This window comes from Coffea arabica, chromosome 4e (genome assembly GCF_036785885.1).
Source record: "Coffea arabica cultivar ET-39 chromosome 4e, Coffea Arabica ET-39 HiFi, whole genome shotgun sequence".
In the NCBI taxonomy this organism is placed as follows: Eukaryota; Viridiplantae; Streptophyta; class Magnoliopsida; order Gentianales; family Rubiaceae; genus Coffea; species Coffea arabica.
The window spans coordinates 9,919,183-9,942,364 of record NC_092317.1 but is presented as its reverse complement, the minus strand read 5'-3'; the positions used below and the strand labels follow the sequence as shown (position 1 = coordinate 9,942,364).

The 23,182-nt window shown below is 34.5% G+C and overlaps 1 protein-coding gene and 1 pseudogene across 1 annotated transcript; both read left to right on the top strand.

Annotated features, from left to right (window-relative positions):
• The first annotated feature begins 244 nt into the window (after positions 1–244).
• LOC113740722 (norfluorocurarine oxidase-like) lies at positions 245–3,131 on the top strand. The gene is made up of 4 exons (XM_027268251.1): positions 245–364; positions 529–591; positions 2,524–2,911; positions 2,995–3,131. The coding sequence occupies exons 1-4, from the start codon at positions 245–247 to the stop codon at positions 3,129–3,131; spliced, it is 708 nt and encodes a 235-aa protein (XP_027124052.1).
• Positions 3,132–9,161: 6,030 nt separating this feature from the next.
• Positions 9,162–12,731, top strand: LOC113740721 (norfluorocurarine oxidase-like; annotated as a pseudogene).
• The last annotated feature ends 10,451 nt before the right edge of the window (positions 12,732–23,182 follow it).

Below are 23,182 nucleotides of genomic sequence, written 5' to 3'. Positions count from 1 at the left end.
TCAGTTCTACGACCTGAGTCAGTCTAGGGCCTTGTATCTCAAAAATCCAGTGCTGAAAGTCATTCACAGGTTTCTGGCCTATAACTTCTCGGGATGGAAGGATTCCTCTGGCACTCTCGCCAAAGCGGAATTCTATTTTCTCTATTTCCTCTGGTGTATGCGTAATAAGGTGCCGGTCAACTTTGGCTGTTAGGTGGCCTCTCAGTTGCAGTTCATCCTTCACAAGCGCCATAAGCCCTTGATTATGGGTTCGCTCATCATGCATTTGGCGGTCCATTTGGGTGTGCTGGACCTTGATAAGGACCACAAGCTCACCTTGGCTCGCGAGCTTGAGCCTTTGGACCTGTACAGTTTGGAGCGAATGGTGTTATTCGCAAGGTGGGTGATGCCTATCAGATAACACCTCCAGGAGATAGTGTGCCCCAACCCCGGGTCCCTCTTATTGAGCCCACCTCAGAGACTGGTCAGGAAGGTCCTTCCTTCTCCACTGCTCCATTCTCTTGGGACACCCAATTCTGTACTCTGCAGAATTCCATTCATGAGTTGGGCGACCGAGTTGAGCGTTTGGATGATTGCCTCGCAGCCTTGCAGGTCCGTTCTACTATTTAGATAGAAAATTTGGTAGCCTTCTTTGCCCACATTAGCTTTCAATCGCCTCACCCTCCTCCCCCATAATGCTTTCGTGCACTTGTTTGGCCTTTAAGGAAGCTCCCATTCCTTTCTTTTTTATTTCTATTTTTCTTTACTCCATTGAGGACAAGCATTGTCTTAGTGTGGGGGGATTTGATAGTGAGACAATTGTGTATTTTATTTGATGATATTTGATCTCAATTTTAGCCATTTATTATGTAAAGTAATGGGTTTCTACTCGTAATTGGTATTTGTGTTAGTTGCAGATGATTGGTGTCAAAAGTGATGAAAAGAGGCCAAATTCCAGAAGACTAGTCGTTCCAAAGCGTACCTATGTCAAAGACCGCAGAGTTGTGTGAAAAGGACGGACCGCAGACTTATTCTTGGAAGCCGCCACTACTGTTGGGAGATACGTTCTGAAGCTACGTAGGATTAGGAAACATCTTCAGAGACTCTTTTGGCAACAACTCAAGGAGAAAAATAAGGAAAGAGCGGCGACGGCGACAGCGAAATTACTTTAAAAGAGCAAAAGCAACCGACTAGTAGACGGACTTGTCATCTTTTTCTTTTCTTCCTAACGTGAGTTGGGATTTCGAGTTGCTTTACTTTTTTCATGAACAAAAATTACATTAAAGCTTTGGATTGTGTCTTCATCATGAGGCAAGGCTAAACTCCTTTATCTAGTTGAGGAATAATCAAAGTTCGGTGCACAGACAATTGTGAGATCTTTTTAATTATTTTGCGCTATTTTGAATTCTGTGTTCGTGGGTATTTAATTATTTTTTGTTTCAATAGGCTATTATTGTTTGGATCTATTGGATTAATGTGGCCAATTATTCAATTGTCTGAATAGTATACTGCCAATTAAGACGGGGGAGCGTATCACTTGATCGTCTTAAAATTAGTGGCAAACGGCACAATTTCATTGCCTCGCAAGTAATTTAATCTGGATCATCGGAATAGTTAATCTAGTTTAAATGAACTCCCACATGTGTTTGTTAATTAGAATCGGGTCTCTCTAATTCCTAAAGTTGTGAATAGATTAAATCCCACAAGCGTCTTTGGGGTTGTCTATTTTATAAGGGAGTGGTTTATGAGCATCTGTGAACCACCATATAATTAAGAAGAGATTGGTAGTTTGGAAGTTGTTAAATTGCTTTAACCAATTTATTTGCGAACGTGTGAATTGATTCAGGTATCTATGATCAATTGCGTGTGCCGGTGCCGAAATTATCTCCTTAACTAGGTTGTATCAATTAATTGTTTATTGTATTCTGTAGTTACTGCACTTCTTGCAGTTGAAAATTCAGTAACCTTACATCTTTAATTTGTTCTTTATCTTCCTTTCTAAAACCCCCCAAATTCTCTGTGTGTGATAAATCTACCAGTTCCCTGAGGAGACCCTACTCACCACTATATTCGCTCGGTTTTGGGAGTAGGTCTTCATATAAATTTTATTTTTTGTAGTTTGACAGCCACCAATCTTTTCTAACGATGGGATATTAGAAAAGAGTTATTTTGAGGGACTAAAAATACGACAAATAAGAACACGTGTGATCTAGAGATCATAACCCTATTTATAGATAACTTTTCTGTTATTTTTTAGATTTCTATTTCAGCCCATCATAGAAATAGAAATTACCCTTAAATTTCTACACATTAAAGGCTTACATCCTATTAGATATATTAAAACCCAAACCATAATTAATTATTTTAATTGAATTTAACCTTATTTAATAGTTTATAATACATAATTATTCACATATAAGTCCAACTTTGGATTAAAGATCCCACGTGATCATGGTAAAAATCACCACTCTTTAAGGCATATAATATATAAAACTGCACTTTACATCAACTTATTAACAATTGGCTTCTATTTTGCATGATTAGGACATGTTTGCAGCTGGAACTGATACCACTCATACAGTCATGGAATGGGTGATGTTAGAGCTTCTAAGAGACCCCAAGGTCATGGAGAAATTGCAAAATGAGGTCAGAGCTATAGGCCAAGGAAAATCAGAGATAACTGAGGATGATTTTGACAAAATGCAGTGTTTAAAGCTAGTAATTAAGGAAACTCTGCGGCTTCATTTCCCAGTTCCATTTCTAGTTCCTCGAGAATCAACTCGAGACATCAACGTAATGGGGTATGACATACCAATTCGAACACGACTAATCGTTAACGCATGGGCGGCAATTGGAAGAGACCCTTTGCTTTGGGAGAAGCCCGAGGAATTTCAGCCAGAGAGATTTCTGAATGTTGGTCTAGATTTTCAAAGTTTGAGTTGATCCCATTTGTTGCCGGCTGAAGGGGATGCCCCAGTAAGACCTTTGCCATGGCTATCAATGAACTTGCATTAGCAAAATTACGGCGCAAATTTGCCTTTGCCTTGCTTGATGGAGGAAAACTAGAGGACATGGACATGACTGAAGCTGGTGGCATCGATGTGCATAGAAAACTTCCTATACTTGTTGTTGCCACTCCATATTCTCCTTAGTTTCTCTCCTGGCACAGAGAACAGAGAAGTTTAGCATGTCCTAGGGCAAGGTTTACAAGATCAAGTTGAGAACTTATGTAAATTGTCTTGCCTGTTATATTTAGCCTGCATGTAGCTCTTGGAAATTCTCCCTGAAATATGTAACATTGAGATGGTAGCTATGTGGTTGGGTGATGATATTAGTGTTGCCTACACTCACTATTTTTATGGTCTATCACTTTAATATTAGAGTGTTACTCGTGAATTCATGTTTCACTAGCAGGTTGGTTTGCGTTCTTATTGCTCAATAAGAAAATCAAAAGACAACTAAGGCACTAAGCAATCGTATAAGTTAAGCTTTGCACTAATTAACAAATAATTGTCATTAATTTTAATCGTATTAGTTAAGCTTTACAGTGACCTTGATATTATTAATATTGGAGAGGGAAATAAACATTTCCCTTAGCTAAGGAAATAAACCTTTCCTTGATATTATCAAGAACCTTCAAAATTGAAGTCTATACACCTAAGGAAAAGGTAAGCACCCCACCTAAACTAGAGACATGATTTGACACACTTTTTAGATTTTTTTAATTGTAAGTGAGAGATAAAATCAATGTCAGAGTATCAAAAAATAGAACAAATTATTATGCTACCCTATAGTTTTGTTTTGTTATGGTATACAATTCAACTTTCAGATAAACAATCATATAATCCACGTCAACTTTGAAATAGAAAAGATGTGTTTGACGTTAATAAGGGTTATCTTCTTATCCTATAAGTTTTTCAACTTTGAATGTCATTTTTTTTCAATAAAACAGCATTTCCTTTTTCTTTTTCAAATGCCATGATTAGGACGTGTTTGCTGCAGGACTGATTCAATATGGAGTGGCCAATGTCTGAACTTCTGGGGCCTGGAGAAATTGCAAACTGAGGTAAGACAATTAACTGAAGGAAAATCGGAAATCACTGAAGATGATTTACACAAAATGGAGTACTTGAAAGCAGTGATCAAGGAGACTTTACGACTTCATACTCCAATCTCATTATTTCATTCGTCGAGAATCAACTAAACACGTTAGGATAATGGTGTATGATATACCAGCAGGTGCAGCAGTAATGGTAATTGCTTGGGCAATTTTACGAGATCCATTGCTTGGAATCAGCCTGCCGAATTTTAACCAGAGAGGTTCTTGAATAGTACGATCGATTTTCGAGGTTTTAACTCTGAGTTGATTCCATTTGGAGCTGGAAGCAGGGGTTGCCCTGGTACTACCTTTGTTGTGGCTGTCAACGAGCTTGCATTGGCAAAATTGGTATACAAGTTTGATTTTGCATGGACTGATGGAGCTAAACCACACGATTTGTACATGTCTGAAGCCACTGGTCTCACCAACCACAGAAAAAATCCTGTATTTGCAGTAGCTATTCCACATTCTAGTTAGAGGCCTTCTTTACCTATCTTTTCAAGTATAAATGTGGACCTTATACTGATCTATTCTCCAAATAACCAGACAGCAAATATCTAGTGTTGGCAAATTGTATTTAAGCTACTGATCAATAATTCAAAAAAAGGTTTGTATTCTGAGTTATATCTTATTATGCCTATACAACAATTCATAGCATAGGACTACGCAATTGGTACATGGGAGTTGCAGGATAACTATGAGTTCGATGTAGAATTTGCACCAATTCGGGAACAGCTGAAAATTTGTAACAACGGACACTTGTAATTAAATCCCTCGTTTCGAAGGAATAACAGTCCAAATTCCCTACGATTGATTTTGGAAAACTGTACTTTCATCTGATAGGATGTTGCGGTGCATAGTTGCGCCAAGGAACTGCTTTATCCGCAAAACTTCTTTTTTTTGAATGTGAATGGTTTGTGATAATTTGATTACTCTATGATATTGGAGGGCCGATATTAAGAGTGCAGAGAGAGTGGCCAAGGGACTATACCATCTCAGCAACAGCATAGCTTCAAATGCCCTGTATGGCTTTTTGGAGCAGAAATTTTATTGTATAACAAACATGACAAGGGATAATATCAAAAATCTTCCTTGAGATTTCTACTAATATCACTTGGCACTCCAAAGGTTTTGAAAATATCACTTATGTCCCCTAATAATTGCAAAAAAAAAAAAAAAACTAGATTAACTCTCAATACGTAATTCACATATCAAATAAATGGAGCTCAAAAAATTTTAAAAAAAAGGTAACACAAGTCACTTTCTTCTATTTCTTCTTTCTCCAACATTCTTTCTTATTCTTTTTTTTTTTTGGATGACTATATGATTTTTTTATTTATAAGTAATAGTAAATTCAATTTTATTTATCTTTTAAATTTTGTGATTGTGATAGAGTGGGGGTATGATTTCTTTGATTATTTTGAATTGATTTTTATAATGATCAGTATAATTTAAAGGCTTGGACATGGATTGACAATAAGTTGGAAGAAAATCTAAGGTTTATAAGAAATTAATTTTGAGCATATAGAGTTAAATTACACTAATGTATTTCTTTGTAAATATCTTTTTTGCTTTTCAAATTTATATTTTTATGGACTGTAGCATTGTGATGTGGTAGTACTACTATAGATTGTTTTTAGGTGATGATTTTCTTGGAATAAACAATGGTTTATAAGAAATTAATTTTGAGCATATAGAGTTAAATTATGCTAATGTTTTTCTTTGTAAATATCTTTTTTGTTTTTAAAATTTATATTTTATGGACTGTAGCATTGTGATGCAGTGGTACTACTACAAATTGTTTTTTAGGTGATGGCTTTCTTGGAATAAACAAAGTGGCTTAAGAGCATTTTTATTTAGCAAGCGAAAGGACAGTTTAGATTTTTCAATAATTTTGTAACACAAATAACAAAATGGATGTAAGTAATATTTTTTAAAACTTTAGAGGTGTTAGATGATATTAAGAGAAACCTTAGGGGAGTTTTATGTTATTATCCCATAAAACAAAGTAAAAGCAAAATCTTTTGATCATCCAATGAGTTGTTTGATAAAACTGAAATCTGAAATCTAAAATTTAAAGTCTGAATCTATTAAATTAATGAATTCTTAAATATTAAATATAATACATTTGAGTGTATATCACATTCAGTGATAAGTGAATAGTTTATCACTTAATTTTGGGAGCAAATTTTGTCTAAAAAATTCAGTGTCATTTAATTATTCAAATGTTCAATTTTTTGTTATCAACGGTTTGAATATATTAAGATTTGAATCCATTAAATTTAAATGCTGAACTGAGTTATCAAATAGGGTCTTAGACTAATCATTAGTTTTAAGAGGCCTAACAATTGTCAGATTTACTATAGATAATACTTATAATCTTCAAATCACGTGGTAAGATCATTGATGATCTCATCACACTCACCTACCGAAGCCAGTGTATTATGGACATAGACCAATTACATCTTAATCAGCTCCTGATAAAACATTTCATGAGGTAATAATTTATATTCGAATATTTCTAGAGTTGAAGAATATTGTGCCTTGGTAGAAAAAGTTGATTAATAAACTTTCCAAATATTAGTTCCTCAAAATTTCGAAAGAAAATTCAAACTCACAAGCATATGGTGCATTTATACTATTAAACATTAGTTCAAACTTAAGAATACGAAAAGGGATAATTTCATAAACCTCCCCTAAGATTCTGACAATTGCAGAGAGCTCCTCTCAAGTTTATTAAATTACACCTATATCCATTGCTTTTACTATTTATATAACAATATAGGTCCAAAAGCCTATATTTTTCTCAAAAATCCTAAACTACCCTTTTTATCAAAAAATAAAACAAAAATTATTTTGCCGATTGATTTCTTCCATATTTCAACAAAACCCACTATACTAACAAACTAGCCTAACAAATAGTCTAATTCCAATTTCTAAATTCAAGAAATTCCATCATCATAGTCATAAAATTGCTTCTCCCAAAGCATGCATTCAATTTTGAAGATTCGTTCCATCTTTCAGAAATATTCTTACTGTATGATTTCATGGAATGATAAATCACAATCAACTACCCTTATATTTGCATAATTTTCAACATAGGATGCCATGATTTGATTCCATCTAAGTAGCTCAGCTCCTACTAGGGGTGCAAACGAATCGAACTGTTCACGAGCCGCTCGAGTCAAGCTCGACTCAAGCTCGATCAATATTGAACTCAAGTTGGCCGAGTCGAAATCGAGCTCGAACTCGAGCTCAAATCAAGTACATATATATTTTTTTATTTTAATAGTAAAATTACATATATATCATTAATATTTTAATATTTATTAAGAAAAAATATTATTTTATTTATTTTTTAAAAAATAAAATAATTGTTTTTATTTTTTGAGCTCGAGCTCCAGTTTCAAAATTGTCAGCTCCTTGAGCTCGAGTTTGAGTTTAAATTCAATAAAACTAAGTTAAGGTTCGGCTCGATTAGACCAAAGTTTGACTCGACTCTGTTCGTATGCAACCCTAACTCCTACTATATGAGCCACATTATGGTCTTGAAGAAAATCCTTAGGGGAGATTTAGGTATGGATTGGAGTAATCAAGTTTAAGAGAAGGAAGGCATCATTATTATTATACAGATCTTCAAGAAATTCATTTTGCCCGAAATCAAATTTATATTTACAACTAATCACACCCTAAATTTCAAACCCAATGCTCACAGCTTCTCAAAATAAAATAATCTAGCCTACCATCAAATCCCCAAATATGTTAACATTTTAAATACAGAGAAGAAACTCTATCTCCATAGCGAATCACAACCAGCAATTGTCAAGCATAAAAAGAAATATAAATGTACTTATTAACGTGTTAAAAAGTTTTTTTGATAGATGATAGATAGGTTAGCAAATTTATCAATTTCAGTCTCTCTTTCTCTTTTGGCCAATGACAGCATTATTTGTTCCATTGTTATTGTGTGGCTCTTCATCTCCTTTTAGTTTGACCATGAAATCGGATTTTGTTTCAACCATCAAATCTAATTCCTCAACTAAACTTGTGATTTGGCAATTCCAAAGAGAAGAAAGGAGGAGTAGAAATATATAATAGAGTTTGAGAGATCACTTGTGATGTAATTGGCTGTAGTTATAGGCAATGGTTGGTAGTAATTTAAAAGCGAGTTATAAGAGGAAGGGGTTGATGGATGAGAACGGAGTGACAGTAAGTGACATAGAATCGTCGTTGATTATAACTTATAAATAATATAGTCAAAGAAGTCAGGTTTCTTTTTATTTTTTTTTTAATCTCATTTCATTATACTATGAATTATTTATTAAGTGAAGGTCATTATAGTCATTTTATTGTAATAAGGGAGGTCAGTGTAATTTGTAAAATTTGAGGGGAGTCGAGTGAAATTGTCATACACTACAGGGGAGGTTTGTGAAATTATCCCATAGGAAAATTGCATGCCAAATTTTCTTCAAAGACACAAAATGATAGTCATAATTGATTGGGCAACCTAGACGGAGTTACCTATTTTTGTACCTAACCGTTGAAATTTTGTTACATAATTTGATAAGACGTCCGTGGCAAAAAGGAGAATCAACTGTCGGCTGTGGGCTATGGCCTATGGCCGAAAGGGCATGTTTGATGCTCCGGCTTCCTTCATCCAAGGAACAAAAAAATAAACGTCTTTTTTCTGATGCACCGATCCCATCAGAAGCTAGTCTTTTTCTATTTCTTGGGGTCAAATTTTGCGAAATGTGAATGGATATTCTTTCACAAAGGAGTTTTCTCCATGATTCCAATACCATAGCTCCAAAAGATAAATCAGAGACCAATCACATAAATCAGACAAAAATACCATAGCTCCAAAACATAAATCAGAGACCAATAGTTTTGTCTTGTGTAACGTATGCGCTCCTTTTTTTTTTTCTTTTTAGTGTAAGTGAGTTAGCATCCAAACCTTTTACTTATACTCCTTTTCTTTGCACAACCCAACTCATTCCTCCCCGTGTAACTTGCGGGCTCAAATCATCCCTTGTGCTAAATAATTAAATATACATTTCTGGTCCTATTGTTGTAAGGTGTATTATTGGGATTTCAATTCTAAAAGCAGCCTGTAATCTTATATAAGAAGAGTAGCCCATTAATAGGCAAACACAAGATCATATAGATCATGGCGTTCTCTTTTGATCTTTTATTCTTCTCAGTTTCCTCAGTTGTATTCCTTCTAGCCCTTTTGAAATGGTTCTATGCTGCTTCTAAACCCCAAAAAGAGCTACCACCATCTCCACCAAAGCTCCCAATTATTGGAAATATTCACCAGCTTGGCTTGCTTCCACACAGATCCCTCCAATCATTGTCAAGAAAATATGGCCCACTCATGCTACTTCGTTTTGGAAGCAAGCCAGTGCTGGTTGTCTCTTCATCTGATGCAGCTAGCCAGATCATGAAAACCCATGATCTGGTTTTTTCAAACAGGCCTAAATCGAGCGTTAAAGATAGACTATTCTACGGAAGTAAGGACGTAGCATTTACACCGTATGGTGAGTATTGGAGACAAGCCAAAAGCATTTGTGTGCTGCATCTTTTGAGTAACCAAAGGGTTCAGTCATATCAGCATGTTAGAGAAGAAGAGACTTCACTCATGATCGAAAAGATCAATCAGATGTGTTCTTCTTCACCTGTAAACTTAACTGAAATATTTGTAACTCTCACAAATGATATAATTTGTAGGGTTGCCCTGGGGAGGAAGTATAGTGAGGAAGAAAAAGGGAGGAAAAATTATGGAAAATTTGAGGGTTTTTGTTGAGTTAATGGGTGTTTTTGATGTAGGAGACTACATTCCTTGGCTTGCATGGGTTAATCGTTTCAATGGTTTGGACTTGAAAGTAGAGAAATTTGTTAAACTGATTGATGAATTTCTTGAGGGTGTAATAGAAGAGCACATAAATAAGAGGAAAGGTGAGGCTGAAAATGACTATTCCGTTGAGGCAAGATGCCTAGACTTTGTGGACATTCTGATCGAGGTTAATAAGGAAAGCACTATCGGCTTTGCTCTTGGCCGTGATGATATGAAAGCTATCATCCTGGTAAATTGGATCTCTCTCCATCTCTTTAATTACATCGTACTATGAGAATTTATAATTGATTTCAACTCTGAAAAGAATTATGTTTATTGGTAATAGATCATCTAGTACTAGTTTTGCAGGTAGTGACTTGCACTAGGCTGGAAGGTTTAGATTTTGTTTGGTACTGTCATACAAATGTTTCTTGTTTAGTTGACTTGGACATGACAACCTATTAGATGGCATCCTCCTCCTTTACTCCGATGTGCAAGATCAAAATCTATTTGGTTTGTAAGGTTTACTGAATTCAATATTATTAAACTCGGATGGTTCAATGAAAGAGCTTTTGGTTCATGCCTTCATGGTTCAACCACTAGTTCAATTAAATGTTTTCTTACTTTAGTTATAATTAGAAAATTTGAATAATACCAAATTATATAAAGGGAAAAAATTTCTAGTGGCTAGCCTATTCAACTGTTGGAGTTTTACCAGGTTTGTCCGGTTTGATCAGTTTATGTTTAAGGTTGACTCATTGTTTATTTTTTTTTCTTGCTTTAACATAGAATCTTGTGATAGAGTTGGTCCTTGGTTCAATCAATCAGTCTAGCTAGGTCAGTCTAGTAATAGTTTGGAAACATCGATTCCATTCCATACGTTAACACTATGTTTTGTAGGTAGGAATAGACTCGAAAAAAGCCTTTATAACTTATTCATTACATGCTAAGTTTGGTATAAATCATTTAAAGGGAAATTCCTTTCCCTTTGAAATGTTTATTCCAACTTTTTTTTCTCAAATTCTATTCCTCAAAAAATTTAAAGAAAGTTCTTTCCAATTTCATCTTAGAATGCCTAATATAGCAGGATATCAAATTTATCAAAATCTTTTCACTGTATCACCATATCTTAAGACATTTGTGAGCTTAATAAAAAATTTTCTTTTATGTAAAATAAAATTTTCTTTTTTTTCAAGCACACAAATGTTTTGAGATACTTTATTCTTTGACTTTTGAATAGTTGTGCAGAATTTTTTTTGAATTTCATATAAAAAATGAAAACAAAAGATTACATAGTAGAAATTCCATGTAAACAAAAGATTCTGAAAGCAAAAAATGTGAAAATTCCATGTAAACAAAAGATTAACATACTAGAACAAAAAATAAAAGTCATAAACATATCTAGGATAATTAAGTCAAATACGTATTAATTGTATTCTTTTCGGACAACAAAATATTGATCACACTAAATATTGAAGAATGAATAATGATAAATATTTATCACTGCCATTTTGGGTAGAAAGATCTTTTTATTTTGGACAAAACTGCAAACAAGGGGTAAGGATATTAAATAAACAACAAAAAGGGTTGACTCACTATAAAAATTCTAAAATTACCACACAACTCTGAATATATACACTCTATAATATATTTAAGTTATATCAAAATTACTATGAATGTATGTAATCAAACTCATTTTCGTCCCTTGTATTTGAATACCTTCCCTTGTTATCAGATTAAAAGAAAATTCATCCATTGCATTTGAATACCTTCTCTTGTAAAAAATGTTAAAAAAAAAAAAACCTCAATGGTTGCTTGGGTTAACCGAACTTTATGCACTTAAACTTTTGTAACTTTTAAATTTACATGTACCTAAACATAATGTTTCGTCTTGTATGTGGTAATTAAACGCTTATTGCGATAGTATGAATATTGTTAATCTGTCTTCATTTTTCTTTTTCTTTGGACAGGTGCCCATTTTTTTTTGAAATTGAAAATTTAGATTAAAAAAAAAAAGCATCTATGCATGTTCTAAAGCAACACTTTCCTTCATTCCGTCATGCAGGACGTGTTTGGCGGTGGAACTGACACAACACATTCAGTTATGGAATGGGCAATGTCAGAACTTCTAAAGAAACCTATAACCTTGCAGAAATTGCAGGCTGAGGTAAGAGAAGTGACCCAGGGAAAACCAGAAATAACTCAACTAGATTTGCAGAAGATGAGATACTTAAAAGCAGTGATTAAAGAAACTCTACGATATCACGTTCCTGTTCCATTACTGGTTCCTCGGGAATCAACTCGAGACATCAAAATAATGGGGTGTGATATACCAGCAGGCACACTAGTGTTGGTGAATGCTAGTGCAATTGCAAGAGACCCCATGTTGTGGGAGAACCCTGAGGAATTTCAACCTGAGAGGTTTCTGAATTCCAATATAGATTTTCGAGGTTTTAACTTTGAGTTAATTCCTTTTGGTTCCGGACGAAGGGTTTGCCCGGGTATCAACTTTGCCATATCCGTAAATGAACTTGCATTGGCAAAATTGGTCAACAAATTTAATTTTGCATTGCCTGATGGAATGAAGCCAGAGGATTTGGACATGACTGAAGCATCTGGTATCACAGTTCACAGAAAACATCCTCTACATGCTATTGCCACTCCATATCTTTGTTAATGGCTTTGTATTCGTATGCTTTCTTTTTTATTTTTGTGGTCTTATTTCTAGTGGAAGTTCACGCTGGTGACTCGTAATAAGGAGTGGGAGACCACATTTTCCATTGTGATGAAAGTTCTCATATTTCCACCGTTTTATGTTTACTTGATGTCATGTACAAGTGTAGTTAGATTGGAAGGAACTATATATATATATATATAAATCCTTATACTATATAAGAATGAGTTTGGGTCAAAGAATGGCTTTGAATTTCAACTGTAAGAGTAGGGATATTTTGGGATTGTGAGGTTGTTTTGAGTGTAGTTATAGTATTGGGTACTACTTTAGATAACATGTCTATTATTGTGTTTACTGAAATGTCCTTATATTCTAAAAGATGCAGTGATGATTTGTTCAAAGGTTTGGGTAGTTTGGGAATGTGAGATTATTTGGTCATCTTTTCTACAATGGGTACAACCCATAAAGCTTCTTTATTGACGTAATTACTTAAATGTCCTTGCAGAGACATTCATTATGGTTTGTATCAATTATTAATTTTACTTTGCTATTATAACTTGAAGAACTTCAAACGTCATTTTCATCTCAATTAAAGCAAGGGCAATGTGGTTTATTAAGGAATTTATGATTGAGCATTAGTTTCAACTTCAATTCTTCAAATATCCCCTTCACATTCTTCCGTCATGTTCCTTTCGTCTTCCGGTAAATACTTATTTGTATTGTAATTATACTCTGGATTTCAATATGGTTCTCTGGTGAAGCTATTCTTGGTGGTTCAACTTGAGGTGAGGTTTCATTTTTTTTAATGGTATGATTTGCTTTGCAAAATCATAATTTCTATTGTTAGCTAAATGCTTTCATTCCAAAATTGGATAGTCTGTTAGCACAATTTAATGTTGATATTATTGTTTCCCCACAAAGTTGGTTGTTCTATACAATTTAAATGGTGTGGTTTTGTTGGAATAGGTTTGGAGATACAAAACTTCCTTTTTTGGTCTACTTACATGGTGGAGGCTTTTTGATCAAATATGCCTTCTCTCCTACATATCACGCGCACCTTAATGTAGTAGTTGCAGAAGTTAGTGTTGTAGCAATTTCAATTAACTATCAGCTCGCCCTGAGCATCCTTTGCCTATTGCTTATGAAGATTCTTAGATTGCAGTCAAATGGATTGCCCCTCATTCAAATGGTGAGGGTCCTGAGGTATGGCTTAGGGATTATGCTGGCTTTGATAGGGTGTTTTTTGGTGGGTATAATGCTGGTGGTAATTTAGAACATACACATGGCATCAAGGGTTTGGTTGGAGATACTAGACGACTTTGATTTTGATGTGATTTTTCTCAATTGTCCTTATTTTTTGGGAAAAAATCTAATCAGTATTGAGTTAATGAAATTACAGGCGAACGCCTATGTTAAGGGCATTTGGCATTATGTTTACCCAAAATCTACGGGGGTTGATGATCCATTGTTGAATCCTCTGATGGAACCAAACCTTTCGAGGTTAGACTTTGTCGTTGCTAAAAAAGTTGGCTACTTTCATCAACAAGAATGTTGTGTAGATGCATCTTTAAGTGGATAATCACTTTGTTTATTGTCATTCTCTGAATCGTTAGGGTATCTATTTAAAGTTCATTTAGTCTTATTAATGAAAAGCTCATATACAAGTGTTTGTTACAAAATATATGAACCAAGCAAGATAGCATGCATAATTTCCTTCTCTATCTCACAGTATACATTAGATATTTTGTTACTTCATAGTGTTACTTAATGTGCGTGAGTTTTTTGATATTCGCTTGAACTACCGTAAAATCTTTTTTAATCACTGGCACCAAACACCCGCGCGATGCGCAGGCATTCCTCTCCTAGTATATATATATATATATGTATTCTCCAATCTCCAATTTTATTAACCATTTGAGTGATCTAAATAACTTATCAAGTAGGTCAACACATGGGAAGCTTAGAACCACCCATGTACAGGTTGAGTGCCTTCGGTTTGCCATTGTTCTGCTCTTGTACTCCATATAAATGCCTACTTAATGACTAGGGATTTGCCCAAAATATTGAATTTCTATATTGTAGAATTGAAATCATTTGCATGAGAGAGGCCATGAGACAAATCATTTGCAAAATAGTATAGAAAAGCTATGAGACAAAAGATTAATGATAATAATAAAAATTAAGTTGCCCCACTTTGGATCCAGTACTGCCGAGTTTTGGTATGGGTTATAAATGAATAACGGAAAAAATTAACGTTTTCATGGCTCATGTTCCTACTCCATTATTGGTTCCTGTCAGACTTGGCTCGAAGCATCAACGAAAAGGGCCATGACCTGTCGCAGCCTTACCATGTTATTACTATTTGAGAATTGTTGGGCAGTTGGCAAAATCCATTATTGAGAAGAAAAGCCGCAAAATCCATTATTAAGGTTCTCCACATTTGATGTTGGTTTTCGACGTTCAGCTTTGGATCAACTCTATTTGGCAGTTAGTGGCTGTTAATGACCTTTTGCATTGCCATTAATGACTTCATTCGAGCAACATGTTTGGGCAAGTTTGATGTTGTATTGCCTGATGGAGGGAAACCAGAGGACACGGACATGAATGAAGGCGGTGTGTTTTGAAAATTGGACCGGAAGGACCGGTTCAACTGATTGAACGAAGAACCAATTGATTGTCCGACCCAAATCTCATGAAAAAAAGGTGGATGTGGGTGGCTTTGCGCTTTTATTGCTCGAACTTGATGGCAAGTTTAATCAACAATTTATCTAATAAGTTTAATTTGAGGGGAAGATTGAGTTGGATGGCAAAGCGGGAGAAATTATAAGTAGAATGTCATGAATTTAATATCTCTTACTTACAAAAAAAATTAATTAAACAAATTACTTGTGTCAATTCTTGATCCAACTCGTACTGGTTCGACTTCCAAACGCATGTGCTAATTATGCCAAAGCATGTGTACTCTTCACTAAAATTCTGCAAATCCAAAAAAATCTTAATTCGATAAAATATACAATATTAAAGTGACTGTATCAATATAATTTAAAGAGATAAAGTGATAATAATAATGTAATAATACTATAAAATAAAAAGATATTTTTATTCAGAATTTGTTAACATGCTAAATTGAATTACCAATAGGAGTGAAATGAATAAAAGATAATATTAGGGGGTAAATTGATAATAATGATATAATTTTAAGGGGATAAAGTGATAATAACTCATTTTGGAAGTACCTAAACTTTGCTCCTCCTTAGCACAGTTGCAGCATCCTCAATGTCTTGGCATTTTGTGGTAAGTTCAATCACGTCAGACCTCGGATTCTTCAATCTTTGAATTTCAGCTAGAATAATTTACTGAGAAGACCGGTTTTCCCTGCTCTTTTCCTTCTCTACCTTAAGGGTTTGCCTAGTGTGGGGATCAACGCGATTAATCTATTAAAAACTTGAGGGAAACTATACTTGCGAAAAAATTTCAAAAAATTCTGAATGAGAAATGCAGGCAAGGGATTTCGAATCCCTTACCTAGCTAGCTCAATAGCTTAAGAGTAGAAATTAACTCCTCCCACATCGTGAATTCTTAAGAAGTATGCCCAAGTATAATTTATGCTTCGAAGTCGGTCGAACCGTCGCACCGCGGACGAAGTGAGATGGTCAAGGTCAACACCTATGTGGGGCCAGGCCCAGGAAAGTCCCCGGGCCATTTTCTGTAGAGATACAGGCTTGAAAACAAGCAAACTTCTTGGACTTGCGAGTCTATCACATTCATGTGCTGGGCTGAGACGCGTGTGGAGCCCTGTGACTTTTGTCCAGAAGTACCTAGGCCGAAAAACAGTTATTCACTTGGTCCATTGAGGCTAACAGAACGGGGCTTCCGTTCCGTGGTGTTTGCTTTTTGGACCAATAGAGTTGTTTTATTGGTTTCCCTTTGTTTTTCCGTCGCCAAATTATGGCCCTGTAGCTGAAATGTTGAAGAATTAATTATTTTCCTCTTTTTTACCCTAAAATTGTGGTTTTATTTTTGTTCTCTCTATTTGCCAAATTCATTTTGGATTATGGATATATAGATTCATTTTGTATGTTAATTTCCATTCTTTAGTATGGGTTGTACTATTATTTTGATTACAATTCAGTTGTTGTTTAATCATATTTTTTTTTATTTGTGACGGGAATTGGGCAAGATTCAATAAAACAAACGGCTAATCAAGATATAAAAATAAAATAAAAACTCAAGTGAAATTGTTTTAGCTTCTCTCCCTTTTTTAACTCTTCCAAAGTTACAAATTTTAACTCGTAGTTTTGTCTAAAATTCTTTAGTTCGATGATGCACATACGTTAAAAAAAAGCAAAAAAAAAAATAACCAGTCCCCAATTAATTAAAGTGATCATTTAATGAGTACGAACTGCTGCTAGTGATTGCGGTTGCAGCTGCGTCACAATCCGGTGGTTTGGGAGCTGCCTTAAAAGGGTCCAAAAGAAAGCCATTCAGCATAGAAATATTATTGATATTGGTAGTAATATTTGTAAGATCATTCGAAACTGAGCAGAAAACATAAAATAGTTAAATCAAACTCACATTCACCAAAAAATAATAATAAATTTAAATAAAGGTAACCCCATCTCAAGATACCAATATTTCATTAATATTTTATTTTTGAATAAAAATATTAACTTCTAAATGATATCTTGATGCAATAATAAACACTGACAATAATAACATGTCAAAAATAAATTTTTCTTTGGGCCAATTTATAATTCACACGAAAAAATTTGAATAATCATCACGTGTTTATTACTACAATTGCACATGCAATTTTGTTAAATATTGACCTTCCTTTGAGTCAATATTAACAAAATTACAAGTACCTAACTAGGTATATTTTAAAATAAATTAAATCACAAAAGATGTCACTTTAGTTACATATTGTTTCAATTAATTTATTCTAAAATATATATAATCATACCAATATTCAAATTTAAAATTACACGAAATACACAAAAATTTTGATCAAAATCAACTTTAGTCAATTTTGATCAAAACGTGGTCAAACCAGTCAAATTGGTCAAATCTTGTCAAACTAATCAATTCTGGTCAAATATAGTCAAACAAGCCAAATTCTAGTCAAACCAGTCAAATGGATCAAGATTTATTGGATTAAAAGTCCATATCTATAACTTAACCCAAATTTATCATTCAAATTCAAAATTTTCTTGAAATCCATAAATGTCTTATAAGACTATATACTTAGTGAACCAATCTTATGGACTTTTTTTTTTCAAAGGCTTAAATGTGTTGTTTAACTTTATTAGGGTTCACACAAATTAGAGAAACCCTAATTTCCTTAACATATTAATAAGTTACATATCATGCAGGCCCTACTAAATATTATGTTAATCAAAACTCTTGAATGAATAAACTAACAAAACAAGCCGCAAGGCTTTCTGTTGAAATAGGGAAAAAACGAACAACTTCCCGAAACCAGAAATCAAGTTAATTTATAGGGATAATATCAGAAACCTCCCCTGAGGTTTCTTCAAATATCACTTAGCTCCCTTTACATTTTAGAAATCTCTCTTACCACCCTTTGAATTGACATTTTCTTAACAATGTCAGCCCCTCTGAGCAAAAGTAACATTAGAATATTGGTTTTGGAAGAGGGAGAGTATTTTAATTCCCTTCATACCCTTAGTTTGACTGAATCCTGTGACATATCAAAGTTGCAGTAGGTGGAAAATATGAATTGGAGATAAATTTTCTGGTATGAGCACTGTTACATGGCCGTTGGACATGCAACAGCTATTTTGAGTGAACCGCATGAAGGTGAAGGAAAAGCAACGGCTACTTCCAGTGGTATTAAAAGGTAAGGGAACCGCATGAAATAGCTGCAAAACTTAAAAAGGAAAGTAAGCAAAGAAATGGCTAGTTCATCCTTCCAAGGTCAGTCATACAATTCACCTTTATCATTAAGCATGAAGAACCGGTATTGTAAATGCAACCGCAAGGCCACATTACGAATCTCAGAGAGTGAAAGAAATCCGGATAAGCTATATTTTAGTTGTTCAAAGTGCAACTACTTCCAGTGGTATGAAGGAAATGAAGGCGAAGAGTTGCAGAGGCAAAGAAATGAAGGTGAAGAAGTGCAGCGTACAAGAAATGATGCTGATTCTGCAGTGCTTCCATTGAGGAAAGCAAATCAGGAATGTAACTTTTGTGCCTCAACAGAATGCATGTATCACTTTCTTGTTCATCATCAATCTTGTACTCTTAGCAATTTTTCTTTTCATTCAAATTGTTAAAGCAATCACAGTTTCTTGTTCCAGTAATAGTAGATGTGTTCCAAGCTATTTGGAGCCTTACTGGTCATACATGAAAGAACCAAAAGGCATGTGTAACTTGGACATGATGTTAAGCTATATGAAAAAGAGTTGAAGCTATGTTTTACTTCATACGTATGCCCCCCATATTTGTTGCCTATCAGTGTTATACCAAAAGTCATACTTGACAAAAAATGCATTAAGCTATCAGGTGCAGTTCCTTAGGTACAATGTGTCTCTCCTGCTAAGTTCATTGGAAAACAACAGTACTAGTTTCACACGTAATCCTGAGGAATCAGAGTCATAGAGTTAAAAAAAAAAAACAACAGCATGACATCTTTGAAGGCTTGCAAATTCCATACATAAAGGTAATAAGTCATATTTGCAAGATCTATGGGTAGCAGCAGAGCATACTTGGCAAGAGTAAATTGCAATTCCCAAACATAAGTACCAAAACATATGTCTTTGAAGTCGTTCACTGGGACTGGGAATGCAATTAACCACTTGCATCCATATTTACAACTAAACAAAAGTATGTAGCAATCAACAAGAATCTCAGAAAACATCATCTAAAAACATCATTCTAGATGATGAGGAATGCTACGTATACAAAAATACCAGATTAGTCTCCCAAAGCAAAACTCATAATACTAGTACTAATTAGAACCTCATACTGATGCTGCTATTGTCAATGTGAGATACCATACCAGCAGAAGTGGATATTGAAGATGCAGTGACTGCTGGAGTTTGTTCTGAGCCAACAACAATGGAAGGTCAGGCTCTCTTATTGGTGTTAGCAACAATAGTTCCAACCCCTGCATTTGGCCCTTCTCTCTGAAGCCATGCAACAAATGTTATTAAACTAATGACTGGTCAACAGTTAGAATAGTTAGTGACGTGCGCGGAGTATACATATACAATTAAGCTCATCCTAATCAAGTTTTACATTTATAAACTTCTAAATACCCCACACGCGATTTATCGCAAGTATACGAATCGTGAGCGAGTATAGGGTATTAAGGGTCGATCCCACAAGGAAGATTGCAATTACCGGTACTACTAAAGCTTCTCTATTATTTAGACTATCAATTAATGATAAGAAATTTAACCTACTGCACTTATACAAGAAATTAACAAATGAAAGTTCCTTAGGTTGTGGTATCCCTAACTACTCATGCAAGTGCTATATTTGGATCATTGAATACTACATCTAGGCTAATTATGGTGTAATTTCCTTATGCATTTGAATCCTACTTTCGTAGTGAATCAATTATACTCATAACTAATCCATACCTATTTTCATGGTTATGAAATTAGCTACAAGTTCATTTCTTCAATGAAATTACATGAAATGAATCACTAAAAATCACATAAGTGCACCTCTACTTTCGTGAGTGTACTCCTTATGTTTAGCACTTCTTGAACTAGTGTTAAATCTCAATTTTCATTGCAGAAACAACACCTTAGATAATCACAATTAATGGTACCAGATTAATCATGATTTCAAGAGCTAAAGTGCTAAATAACTTGCTCAAATCATAGCAGTCAAATAGCCAAATAATAAGCACTAACAATCATAGAAAGTTCAACCAAACCCAAGGTATAAACTTTAGAAACACATAATGAACACAAAATCTAGAACTTGTATATTAACTAAACTTGGAATCAAATACAAAAGATAAAGAGTTTGGAAGGAATACAACCCTTGTCACATGAGCTTTCTTCCTTGCCTTCTTCATCCTCCATCTTCATCCTAATCTAGATAATAAACAAGAATGGAAAGCTACACTACTCTATACTAAGCTAAACTAACACTAGGGAGATGAAAGAGCTACATTTCTGCAACTTCAAGCTTCTCCCGTATGTCTCTCTATTTTTCTGCTATGAACTCCCCATCTCCTTTTTTGCAATGAATTTGGCTATTTAATGATGAAAGGTGGTCAAGAAATGAGGATTACATCTCCCTTTTACAGCTGGGAATGTTTCTCACATGTCTAGCATCCAATGTGAGTTGGTGGAGGTGAAATTGAGTTTTACGCGTACAGAGCAGCCTTTTCTGACCAGTGATCCGAGCTGCTACAGTACCTCGGATCCGTATGGATCCGAGCTCGGATCCACTAACCCAGAAACAACCGAGGGTTCGGATGAATAGTGGATCCGAGTGTGGATCACTTGCTCTGTTTTTGGCCCAACTTCAACCAATCTTTTCTTGATGTTAGAGGCTGAACCAGCTCATGTCTAAAACACGAAAGTTGTAGCCTTTTGAGTTATCTTTCTAATGCATCAAGAATCACCTCATTTGGATCTGTGTAGGCTGAGATATGACTGAAATACCCTTACCTGCTCATTGCCCTGTTCCAGCTTCGACCAGTAGAAATTTGCTATTGTAATTCGGCATTTTGACCTGGAAAACCTTCAAACTGGATTTAGATGTCTTCACCAAAGTTGTAGATCTATCTCTTATCTTCAAATGGGTTCAAGAATCATCCCAATCCGATCATTGTAACTCAAGTTATAGCCGAAATACGAAAATGTGTCAAAAACTGTCAAAATACACAAAATCCAAGTAAAAAGTGATAAAAACCTCATTTAATCACTTAAAAACATTTATTCACCAATTATAGCCAAAATGATTCATATTCTTCCAATAATATAACCAAAGTGACTAAAAGTAATATAAAATGTCATACAATTATTACGTAAATTAGTCACTTATCAAACTCCCCCACACTTAAATCATTGCTTGTCCTCAAGCAATTCACACATAATCAAATGCAATGATTCAAGAGGTGAAACAATATATGCACTTTGTCCAATTTAATTCCTCAAGACTTGGAAAATAATTATTATATAATTATTCAATTTACACTAAATACTCATAATATCAAGTAAAGGAAAGATAATTATACCCTAAATTCAACAAGTTAAACTTAATCTCTTAACCTAACCTAATTTCACAAATAAGCAACCCACATAGTCGATTTATAGCCTTCCTCCTCCTATAATCATCCTTTTCTCAAAATTTTACATCTAAGAGGGATTTATTCATACTAATTTTACTTAATTAGTGAGAATGCCTTTTTACGCGAAAATCGACACTTTTAGGTGAAGATTCCCGGTTACTCAACATTTCACTTATTCAAGTTGCAATGCATACTCTTAATTCAAGTAGCTTTTTACGCGAAAATCGACATTTGTAGATGCCAACCCCCGGTTACTCGGTACAAAAATCATTGGAGTAGAATAATTTTTTCTTTCTTTTCTTCTCTTTTTTTTTTTTTTTTTTTTTTTTTACTAAAGGACAATAAATAGATATTCCCTCTTAGAAAATATATAAGACTAATCAAAGGAGGAGTATAACCTTTTATCAACTATGTCAATCACTTACTTGCAAAATTAAGTAAAGAGAAGAAATCTCATTAAACATGTAAAATTATAGGCATAATTTTCCTCACTTTACCAAATATACTTTCTAAAATGTAAAAATTCTAATTGCATAATAACTATTTCCAAGTTAAATGAGGACTAAACCTTCCAAAATACACATAAAGTTTCAACAATTGGAAGAATAAAAACATTTAAAGTTGGAACAAATTAGCCCTTTTTGAATGAAAATGCAAAAATTTGAAGAACTTTTGGGCCATAGTGACATATTGGACAAGATGTTAGACAAATTTTGACGGAGTTTCCCCATATAAATGGAAGAAAACTCCCTGCTAACAAACCCAATTTCAGGCAAATTATCCAAATGGTAAATAATTCAAACACAATTCCAATATTTCTAAGCATTTAAATCCACAAAATATCATCACATAGCATTAGAATGCAAGTTCACATATTTCCTCCCCCACACTTAAACTTCACATTGTCCTCAATGTGAGAAAAGGAAAATAAAGAAAGAGTAAAAGAAAATACTCCCCTTATGACTTGCGCAATCCGAATCCATGTCCAAGTGATGAATTTCCAACTTTACTTGAAAGAATGGAGACTTCAATTAATGCACCTTGAAAAAAAAATAAAAATACAATTCTTAAGAATAAAAGCTTGCAACCAACAAGAAGAAAAGTGGAGTTGAAGGAGGAAAAAGAGGGAAGAATGAAGAAAAGTGGTCCGAGGCTTCGTTTGGAAAGGATCCGAGGTCGTTTTTGAAAGGATCCGAGGTCGGATCATGATAAGTGAGCTCGGATCAAGAAGCTCAAATTTTTTCTGATTGCAGAAGTGGATCCGAGGCCTCGGATCCATATGGATCCGAGCTCGGATCAAGAAGCTCGAAGTTTTTCTCT

Excerpts from the sequence above, each read along its gene's own strand:
- LOC113740722 (XM_027268251.1), top strand. The coding sequence starts at position 245 with ATGGGTTCGCTCATCATGCATTTGGCGGTCCATTTGGGTGTGCTGGAC. Across the intron at positions 365-528 it reads TGTACAGTTTGGAGCGAATG|AATTCCATTCATGAGTTGGG; the intron begins GTGTTATTCGCA and ends TGTACTCTGCAG. Across the intron at positions 2,912-2,994 it reads TGTTGGTCTAGATTTTCAAA|CAAAATTACGGCGCAAATTT; the intron begins GTTTGAGTTGAT and ends AACTTGCATTAG.